Genomic DNA, 11,484 nt, shown 5'->3' with positions numbered 1-11,484 from the left:
TTCATTCTTGTAATGATATTTATTTTACAAAACAAGATACATCTTAACAATATTCTGGAGAAGGGCTTTTCATACATGTTCAGGAGACTGAGACCTTCACATTAACCATGACTTAACAATCCCAACCCTATCCCACATTGTCAACATACAATTATGTAACAAGCACATATCTTATAAAACACTTTCATTTTAATCAATTAATATTGAAATTAATATTTAATTGGTCAAACATAATATGTATGCAATGACAAAATAAATAGAAAAATTACTAACGATCTCGACTAGTTGATGTTATAGCTTTTTAAAAATGTTCTTTCAAAATGCACTCACTTTTAACATACTGTGGGCCTGAAAAAGAACAAATGGATACATGAAAATACACCTATTATGGATATTTGCAATACATAGCACTTTTGTTGAATTCTTTTTTATATAAATCTCCAAACACTAGATTCGAATAAAACCGATATTACCTGAGAAAACAAAGAAAAAACAATGATCAAGTCATTCGAAAATCAAAATAGAAATAAAATGATATTATTTCAAATGAAATTTTAATTAAAAAAAAATCGTTTACTGTATTGACCAATTTCATGTGTTTCCTCTGCCTTATTTTATGAAATATTTCTATGTTTCCTTTAACCAATCTGGGGACTTTAACTACTAGTAAGTGAAAAGGTGCCATGTTAAAATATCTGAGGTGCATATTGTAAAGAAATTTTGCAATATACAACACTAATAGTGGCAAAGTGTGCAAATCCCATTCTCAGTGCTTATGGCACTCCCAGAAAGTAAAATGTACATGTGAACAATAATTGAGTAGGAAAGAATAGAACTTGAAATTCTCCTGACTACATGGGTAAATGATAAAATTGTTAATGCTCTCACATATGCAGTAGGTATTGAAAGAACAGTAATAGCGAATAGGCATGAGGTCGATGGCACAAGATTTCGTATGAGGTGAGAGAAAGATGGTCAATTTTACGAGGCATAGCCGAGTTGAATAGAGTGACATTATTCGATGAATGCAGATCTCATACCATTGCACAAATAAGAATATTCACCATCTGTGCTTGACAAGGCCTCGGAATTAAGCAACAATAGGAAAATGATCAATTTTTTCCTGTGCGAATCCATGATTATTTAAAGCAAGAAGCAAAATCTCTCCGAGATTCAAGCACATTTATCTGCAGCAGCAGTGAGCATTCAGCCAATAGGCCTTATATATGCTATTGTACCTACATTAAGCGCAATAAATTGAATTCTTTTGTGATTTAATCTTACCATGCAATGCTACATTTTGGACAGTACAGCCTGTACATGTGCAATAGTATAAATGTTGGGCGTTCAGGCCCCCATTTTATGGCGTACAACTAGGCATTGTACAATAAGAGTTATTCAAACTTTCACCTGCAACTGATCTGAAACATAAACAACTCTGTATAAGATGTGATGCAAGAACGTATCATCTCAAAGAAGGACATACATTTATCATAGTCTATTCAATGAAATATACAGTAGGAGGATTTTCAGTCAGGCACTTTGATAATTGCTGCCATTCAAAAAAAAAAAGATACATGTACATTACAGTACATGAACATTGGAAATCTGCATTCTAGGAAACATAAAAAAAGTTGTGGATAAAAGATTGATAACAATGTGATATAATTGGTAAATGCATACAGTTGGGCCTCTTTGAAAAAAAAGAAAATAATTTCGACAGGTCTTGATTACAGAGGCTTGACCTGAAACTTGTGAAGTCTCCTTTGAAAATGAGTCTGTTGAATCAGAGCTGTCTTTGTAGCAAGGTTACTACATGTATTTGGTCTGAAAATTTGCTTTGAACTTGCCGATTATCAGACTACAAGAAAGTTGACTTTTACTGTATACACCATCTCAATGAAGTTTGTGTCATGGGTCTGAGGACTACTTGTAGGTTCATTCACTGTTATTCAAGTCTGCCATCTGTAACACTCTCCATCTCCTTCCCTTAGAAAGATTCGGCATGAGAAAAGGTCACATGTTTTCGAACAGGGTTGCGACAACACTAACTAAACAGATCTTGTAGAAGGGCACTCTCCAGAGAAGACATTCAGAGACACAATGTCCAGTTCCCTGCCGTTTCAATCTAAAATACCAATTAACATCTGTACAGCCACAAGGACAAAGAAGGTTTTATACCTGACCCCCAAAAAGGCGATGTCCTGGAGTTCTCGTCTATATCCAGTAGGGTTTTTCCATTAAAAGTCATCTCAATCCTCATTGTTCTACAATACACATGTGAAATTGTTCATAATAGTTTATCTCTGCTCCAGCTTGGGCTTTGGGGGCTTGAAGGTCATTCTGTTTTTCTTCTTTTTCTTGGCAGTGTTGTGGTCAGTGAAGTCTCTCCAATTGTGAACCCTCTTGTCCCTTCCATCCTGTTCATCAAAAAAAATCCTTTATTATCATTTTTAGAGGAATTTTACAAGAAAATATGAAAATTCAGTGATTTTGAATTTTCTATAACCCTAAATTGCATTTTGTTTCCCTTAACATGATTTTAACTGGGCTATTTCAGACTTAGTTCAGCCTTAAAAGAGCAAACGAATAGCCATATGAAATCCCCATCTTCAATAATTCTGAACTACATGTATATTGTAAAATGTGATAAAATGTGGACATTAACTGAATAATACAAGTCAACGTTGTGTTCCTGTGTGGTCCAAAATTGCCAAATGCTTTTGATTGCATAATTTAAAAAAAAAAAAAACGTTCATTTGGCTGTACATGTTCAAAGCTCGCTAGCAAAAAATGAAGCTCTTGAACCAATGTTATTTTTGTTTGCATGTATGGAATATTTAGGTGCTAAATTAACTCTGTGCATAATATGCTGAAAATGACATGGATTTTGTTCAAACTGTGGAATGTCCAAGGATCTTGTAGATAAAAATCCACCTACCTCCCAGTCTTTCTGCCATTCTTTCTGTTTCTTGCTCTTGTCTTCCTCCTTGATCTCTTCTTCTCTCTCTCTCTTCTTAATCCTTGCCTCCTTCTCCTCAATCTCCTTCCTCCTGATGGCGTAGTCGGCAAACAACTTCACTGTTGTCTTGTGGAGGGTCTCCTTGTACTAGATTGCATGGAGAAAAATTGAATCATTCATTTCCTCTTTAAAGAAATATGGTAATACATGATGAGGTCTCCTTATTATGTTACATGGTGATTTTTGCAATTGCATCGCTTTTTGAACTTCAAATTCTTTCTCTCACCAAGGATACACTGAATGTTAGTGAAAGTAAATGTTTGTCTGAAAGGAAATCTCACAAGAAACCCCAATATGCACTCAGAATGAAATAATATAACTGTATTTCTTTACAGAATAGATGCCCAAATTTAACTCCAGGAAAGGTCAACGATTCACAAGTTTCACAGGTCGCAGTATTTAGAATAGTCTCCTAGCAACATCCAGTCATGACCTTCAATATAATAATTAAGAACAAACGAAACACCATCCTCATTTTGTATTGTAAGCACATGAACAGGAGTATTCTCTTATTCTCTTGGAAAGCATTTTGGGCATATCCATATGGAAAAATGCTACACGAGCATACCTTAATGATGAAATGTATATGTGCATGTACAATCAACACCAATACTCTGCCAATAACCTGAAAATATGCTTCGTCGACATATACATACACTAACAAACCTTTTTTAAGCAAAACTTTATGCATTGTTGAGATAATCAAATACAAATATACATAGTTATGTGACTAAATAATTACAGAATGAATTCATGTACCATCATGACAAGAAAATACCCTACAAAGTAAATAGCATATAAAACAATAAATCCAGAGGTCAGGTGATTCATACTCTTAGCGTAGGTTACACATGACTTAATGCATAGTTTTAGGCACAACTGGTAGAGTGGAAAACCATTTTTGAGCTAAATGACATACGTGTATTCTTATGTAGCGGACTCGCCACCTAACAACACGTTCCAATCTGGCATAAAGCATATCAACATACCTTGAGAGGGTCGTCTTCTTCTATTGCAGTAGGTTTGCCGTCACGTTTCAATTGCTTTCTCTTCTCTCCGAGCTGAAAAAATAGAAAATGTCCAGTGTATTGATGCTATAAACGTAACAATAATGGTGAAGAAAACATCACCTTCAAACATGCAAAAGGATATTTTCGGATTCAGGAAAGTCAGACGTTTAATCCGAACAATTACAACCTGTATTTCAACATCTATTTCAGTACTTCATGTGTTATTTATCAAGAATTAGAGGAAATCTCTTACCAGGAATTCAGTATTCTACTTGACTTTATAAAATTTGTAGTATCATTATACTTTTCAAGTTAGTTTTGTTTGTTTCAGTATTTTAAAATAGATTATTCATCAAGAATGAGAAAATCTCGTACCAGGAATTCAGTCTTCTGTCTGGCTTCTTCAATTGTGTCCAGGACACTCTTTCTGCTTGTTTCATCTTCCAGAGTTTTCATAGCAGTGCTGAGAGCTGAAAACAAATATTGAAAAAAATAGGAAGGAAATGAGATGGTATTCAACCTTACTGGAAAATTCAGTAGTATCACTCTCATTGAGAGGTATTTCTCTCACTGAGAGTTTATTTGGTTCTCCCAAAAAGAGTATCAGTGACCAGGGGAGCATTTCATCAATATTTTCATCTGACAAGTTGTCAGATCTGACATCTTTCCATGATTTTGATTGGCTGAGAGGCACTGTTCCTATGGTAACTTTCGGATAAATTGGGACTTGTCGGATAAAACGTCCGACAAGTCCTTTCATAAATGCCCCCCCCCCGGTGATTCAAGTTTGGCGTTGACAGTTGGTATTTTTGCTATAAAATTTTGTACCAGTTTGCCACGAGGATGGTGCTGGGACTGACAACATCTGGGGGTGCTGCACAAAGAGTTAAGTCACTTAAATTTTACTTGGGTGTGGTAATAACATACTACTGCATTGGTCAGATTATGCACACTATCTGGTATCAATCTGACTACATGTTAAATAATATGTGCGCAGTGGCATTTGAACATGACTTTATATTACATTTAACTCTCTGTAAATTTTCAGTTTACCCTGTTTTTAAAACAGAAATGGAATAAACTTTGTAAAATTCCCATCAAATCTTGACAAATAACAAAGCTTGAAGTAAAAAAATTGGCAAATAATTTTAATTTTAATCTAATAAGATATGATTTAAACCACCCTGACGTAAAATGATACAGATAGATGGTTTAAATTAAACTACTTTTTTGAATGAAGATAAATTATTATTATAGGAAAAAATGAAAGTTCTGGTTCCATACTAGCAATGACATAGAAGCATAATGACAAAGCCATTGGTAGTATGGAACAAGGTTTTTGAAGCTTTGATATAATATTTTGAAATTTTTTATCTTGGATCCAATTATGAAATTAAAAAGTGAGCAATCTTTTACAACATCAGCAAAATGAGCTTACCATCGAAGGCCTTTTGTGCTCGATCTCTATCATCCATGTTCTTGTCGGGATGCACCAGTATGGATAACTGAAGAATGAGAGAGAGAACAAACCAACAATTAATTATTACATGATAAAAATTATCAATAAACTGAAGTTCTTTGGCAATAATCAATGTGCATTGTTAAGATGTCTAAGTGGTGTTATATTCTGTATCATGGTAAGGATTGGGATCAAATTCAGGCACCCCAGCCTGTGAGAGATAACAATGTAGCTTTTCCTGCACTTGACTACAGCAAGTAATTAACATAAAAATCTATAGAAGCAATTTTCTACAGATGTTTCAAAATTGAAAATCATGTATTTTCAATTCAATTCAATGCAATTTCTTTTTGTTTGCTCATAAAAATACATACAAAAACATTACATATACAAAGAATCATATTCATAAAGTAGAAAAAAATACAACTAAACATTGGATAAAATGTGGGAGGGACAGCACGAAAGGAACGAGCCTTGTGATTTTAACAGTACGAATTAGCTGAAAATATATTGTGATGTCATGTGTAACAAAATAGTAAAAAATAAATACCACAGCAGACTTTTTGGCCTTCATTACAGGCATACATGAAGCAAATCTTTGAAAGAATTACCAGGATGCGACATTGACATCACCATTATAGCACCCTCTTCAGTTTAATTGAAAACACATTTACATTTATTCTTGCTCGGAGCTTCTCCTTGATTCAAACCACTGAAACACACAATTTCTAGCGATGGAATGGTCTCTTTGATTTTACTGTCAATAACCTTACAGCGCCCTCTTGTGTTTCAGATTTGCATTACCCAATGTGGTTTATAATCTAGAGCTACATGCGTAAGGTCTATCTCTCATTGTCAAGTCATTCAGACATATTGACCACATACATGTACCACAATACAGGAAACACAAATTTGCCTTTCCTTCCGAACTAATACAACAAACTCCTATATTGGGAGAACAGTTCAGACAGTACAGGTAAGCACCCTAATTAATTGAAATGTATGTTCTTCACATTCTGTGAATTCATCCTTGAAACCAAACAAACATTTATGTTCTACTGTAAACATGTGAACGCAATAGCTTATCTATTCTACCCTTTATTATAGGGGATGATTCTGTGCTGTATGTAATTTTTCAATGGATGGAGAAACATTTGGAATAATCCTCTCCTCACAACTACATAGAGGAATTACATTCCAACGGAATAGCAAAAATCTTCTCAGGCAAATGAAGGTTCATTGTTCTTATTCTAGATTGAATCCGATGACAAGGGAAACAATAAATCTGTAAAGTGCTTAGACACATCGTTCCAATGTATAACATACTATATAAAAGCGGATTATTATCATTATCATTAATTTTTACTGCTTATTATAGTTGATCAGCCTCATTCCTGGTGACAAAAGTTGAATTGTCTCACCCTTCTAAATTTTTTCTTGATATCAGCAACCTCCATGCTTGTCTCCACTTGTAAGACCTGTACATTTCAGAAGGTAGACAAATAATAATTAGTAGTCACCCAACGACATTAAATGTTCAAATCTTAAGATGTTCGTAACACTGACTTTGTAAAGACACTGCCCAATATTCACAAATATCGCTGAACTACCATGCTTCCTCAACACACTATATTATCCTTTAAGAGGTATTTATGCAAGTGCAAATGCATATCCCCCCTCTAACAAAATAAAATAATACAAATAAAATAACAAAATAGAACAAAAACAGCAAAAAAATGCAAAACGACACTTATCAAACATAAAACATAGATATACAGATCTAAAATAAAGTTCTGTAACATATTTCCATATAGGACAAAAAATGCCTTTTGTTGGTCCTGCCTTTGATGTTTAGTTATAATTTATCCATTGATATGAATGTAAATACCTCATATGGATTCAGGTTAAAATATGTGCTTCCAGGTCTGATCAATCTCTCAATCTGCTGCTTGGGCGTCAGAGCAGAATCTCTCTTCTCTATTGCCTTCACCTGTACCGGTAAAAAAAAAAAGGTTGAACAAAAAAGCCTCTAGGGAGGGTCCTCAACTTGAAAGAATGTATTTACCAGTGTTAAACCTACTTCAGTGCTAAGATGGAGGTTGGAGTAGAGTAACGCATCCTAATTTGAAAATTATTCACAATCCTGCACATTCAACCACCATAACAAACCAATACAGTACATACACAAAGGAAAGTCCTGATTTAAACTGAAAAATTCAATCTAGAAGCCAAATGTTGACAAAAAACCTGTGCCACCTGCGCCATGTTTACAAAGCAAGTGCAGGCTTAGCCCAGATTTAAGAAACAGGCTCACCAAAAATACATAAGAAATAGGGGTGATATACTGAGATAGTGTAAATGAGATATAATTCTTTCATTCAAACTAAAATATTTTACCTCCATGAAAATCCGAGAGATTCATGCAAAATACCCTGAAAATCCCTTTGAATCAGAACAATATGTATTCTGAGAACAATTTTATCTTCATTTTATTTTTGTAAGACACACTTATTTTGGAAACAAAATCCAATGAGAAAGTCTGTTTTATAAGCACTTTCATCTCATTCAATCAATGAAAATCCTTTCTGCCAGGGGGTGAGGGAAAAAGTGAGATCATATGAAAAAGTGTGATAATGTCAATTCATTACATTCAAATGTGCTTCCACAGGGATTTCTTTAAAAATGACAAATACTGCCATCTTTTGTTCAATGTCAATATCACATCATTACAACTGGGCGTTGTGGCATGCGCCTGTAATCCAAGCTATGTGGGGAAGTTACAAATTGATGCAGAGGTTCGAGGTTCGAGGTTCGAGCCCCGGTCACGTCTTTCGGATGGTGACGTTAAAGGTTGGTCCCAGACGTAATCATATCTGATTGATACACATCTGACAAATATCAAATACACACACATACACACACATTACAAACATCATTTCAAAAACAATATTAGTCAAAATGAAGAAAAGTATATGAAATAATTCTTAATTCTACATGAATAAGGTTAAAGTATTACTCTCAAAAGTTTCTTTATTTTCGATTTCAACATTTGGAGTTAATTCATCTAGAAATATTGCTGAAATGGATATAGCCGAGATAAACTAGCCCAAATCCTATTTCATGTTTAATTATGATTTCTTCACGGACGAAAGCACATCATGTGTTGCAATAATTAGACATGCCATGGATATATCTACGCAGGCACTGCACATCGTCCTCTAAGAGATACCCAAGTTAAAATACACTTTCTCAGATAAAACTTCTTATTTTATCAGAGGTAAAATTTTATCTCAGAAATCTATACCATTCTAAGAGAAAATAAAATATTCAAAAGATAAAATGGCCACAGAGTAACACCAGTGTAGTTTAGTCAAGATTTTTGTAACATAAAAATGAGTGACCAAAAAACTAGAATAAAGTCAACCTCATTGTTTGTAGATCTACATAAAATAAAGTCAACTGAAACTTCTTGGTTATATGGTTGCCTTCATTCAACAGTGATTTGAATGTGTTGCAGATGCTAATTGATGGCAACTGAACTGCAAAAGTTGCATTTTGCAAGGGGTGCAATGCTCAGAAGTTCTCGCATTCATTGACCTTTGATTTGAACGTGTGACTGAGCTTCGTGTGTAACTCGAATGACATCCGGGGTCTGCCAAGTCGCTACTATGAAACGTTGTGATACATTTCATGTTTTAATAAATATCAAGATATAACTTGAAAATGAACATTTAAAATAAAATTAAACAAATAAAACCAATATATTCAACAAACATGGTAGAAATATAGTTCTAATTAAAATAGATGTCTAACGTTAGATCTATTTTTCAGAACAAAAAATATTACTTTATTATATTGCTTAAAAAAAGTAAGAGGTCATATCACAGGTTACCCTAATAAAATATAGGACATTATTCTGGTTTAAGTCACCAGTCCACTCACTGGCACTGCCGTTTATTTTGTAAGCACTGCTGAGTGCTGGTGACTTCTTTAATTCCACTCCCATTTTTTTGTACACGACAAGTGCACACATACTGGCACACACAAGCAGAGGTGTGACAAATTTCACAATAACTTAGGCCTACTAAGTACTATAGTATTAACAGACAAAGGATATCAGATGTACGGTACATGTATTTCTGTTACATGTGTCAGTTAGTGAGCAAACACGGAACAACAGCCACACAGTCACAAGTTCCATTCATCGCACCTCACAAAAGTCAGTACGTGGGACAACACAGAAGAATAACGACCGAAATCAACATAGTTTATACCTTAAATACGTACAATTCCTGGACAGGATTTAATTTTTCTTTCACAAAAAGGAACACTTAAAAGATCAAAATTAATTTAAAGGTAGAAAATAGTTACCTCAGTCATAAAACTTGAGAAAGCCGCATCGGGTTGCCCCGAGCCCGTAGCCGATGAGGAGGACGCCATTTTTCAAGTTTTCTTCTCAGATCATCTCAGCTCGTACCGTACCGCTAGCTATTTTTGCTACTTTTAGCTTATACTACCAGCAAACAATCTTTGGTCTTCTCAGCTCCTCCTTATCCTGTTTTCTCGATCTCTTAATTAGTAAGTCTTAGTTTCATCATTTAGCTGTCTTTTAATGAGGAGTTATTTAATGTTTTCACATTTATATACCGTACTTCGGTTCCTCTCAATCCAGTGCATTTTTTTTAAAGGGGGGGGGGGGGGGGCCGGGGGGGGGTTCAAGCTGAAAGAAGTGAGTGATAACAAACAAAAAAATAGGTCTTCAACATTTTTTCAATGGGGGGGGGGGGGGTTGAACACCTGTAACTACCTCCTGCATACGCCACTGCGGATGTGCGACGGGGGGGGGGGAGGGGGATAAGTTTTTTTCTCTATATGCAATAAAGCCTTGATTATGAAAAAAAATATTATTTATTTATTATTATTTCTTTAATTTTGCACCTACATGTACCAAAAGATCGCCCTCTTTGTGGTCTCATAATCCCATTCATTACATGCCCTTTTGGAGTTCGATCAGTTTGACTCTGTAAAAAAATCACTTTCTGTTTTAATTCAAATTTTGCCAATTTACTCAACCACTGAAATATTACAATATAGCATATAAAAAATACATCGCAGTAGAAAGGATTATGAAGACTTTTAAAGCGAATGCTTGTGGTTGTGGCCAAGAGCACTGGCGTACGGGGGCTTGGGGGCTCTTGCCCCCCAATTTTTCACGAACAAAAATAAAGAAATTCGAAAAACCAGGAAAGAAAAGGATAAAGAAGTTTGAAATATATTATTTTCTGAATGTATATTAGTAACAAATTGGACTTTTGTAACAAAAGTGTCGAAATGGTTTGCTCGCTCGCAATAAAAAAAATAAATTTTACATGATTGACCATTTCTAGCCCCCTGACTTTTTTTAGTTGATTACGCCACTGGCCAAGAGCATATTTGTTTTCGAAAATACAAATAAGCAATTTTAGTCTCCCACTATATCAGAAAACAATTGACCAACGTGGGAGAGAGAGAGAGAGAAGGGGGGGGGGCAGGGGTAGAAATATTGAATGAGTATATACATGTATGCTTTTCCTGATTTATACAATTACTTATGTCTTAAATGGTAATTATGGTACATTTTATCATCTGTAAAAGAGGTCTAGACATTTTATTGTTTAATCGTAGGCAAGTTATAGCCTATACATCGCAGGAATAAACCTCATGAAGACATGGCATAACAAAGATTATGTTGGAATCTATTGCGTAATACAAATAATAGGGATTTAAACAGCATCATACAACTATGTTCAGTCTATATGGAAATTGACTTGGTGGAATGACACAGCAAAACGGCCACACCAGGTCTAGTCGTACATCCATGGTTGGGGTTAGCAAGAAATTGGCTCATTAGATTATGACCCACACGTGACCCTATCGATCTCAAACGGAAGAATCAATGATGGCAATTTTATTATGCACCCAGCCCATTAATAACTGACGTAAAATTTTTGGTT

The 11,484-nt window shown here is 34.8% G+C and overlaps 1 protein-coding gene across 1 annotated transcript; it reads right to left on the bottom strand.

Annotated features, from left to right (window-relative positions):
* Positions 1-1,132: 1,132 nt before the first annotated feature.
* LOC121413630 (dnaJ homolog subfamily C member 8-like) lies at positions 1,133-9,964 on the bottom strand. Its single transcript, XM_041606537.1, has 8 exons — positions 9,863-9,964; positions 7,380-7,481; positions 6,913-6,969; positions 5,471-5,537; positions 4,408-4,502; positions 4,012-4,083; positions 2,942-3,109; positions 1,133-2,420 (listed from the first exon to the last, which is right to left on the bottom strand). Exons 1-8 carry the CDS (start codon positions 9,929-9,931, stop codon positions 2,301-2,303), a joined length of 750 nt encoding a protein of 249 aa, XP_041462471.1. The 5' UTR covers positions 9,932-9,964; the 3' UTR covers positions 1,133-2,300.
* Between the last annotated feature and the right edge of the window lie 1,520 nt (positions 9,965-11,484).

This window comes from Lytechinus variegatus, chromosome 4 (assembly GCF_018143015.1).
Source record: "Lytechinus variegatus isolate NC3 chromosome 4, Lvar_3.0, whole genome shotgun sequence".
Classification (NCBI taxonomy): domain Eukaryota; kingdom Metazoa; phylum Echinodermata; class Echinoidea; order Temnopleuroida; family Toxopneustidae; genus Lytechinus; species Lytechinus variegatus.
This window is presented reverse-complemented; position numbering and strand designations above follow the sequence as displayed.

Excerpts from the sequence above, each read along its gene's own strand:
- LOC121413630 (XM_041606537.1), bottom strand. The coding sequence starts at position 9,931 with ATGGCGTCCTCCTCATCGGCTACGGGCTCGGGGCAACCCGATGCGGCT. Across the intron at positions 5,538-6,912 it reads TCAAGAAAAAATTTAGAAGG|TTATCCATACTGGTGCATCC; the intron begins GTGAGACAATTC and ends CTCATTCTTCAG. Across the intron at positions 2,421-2,941 it reads AATGGCAGAAAGACTGGGAG|GATGGAAGGGACAAGAGGGT; the intron begins GTAGGTGGATTT and ends TTTGATGAACAG.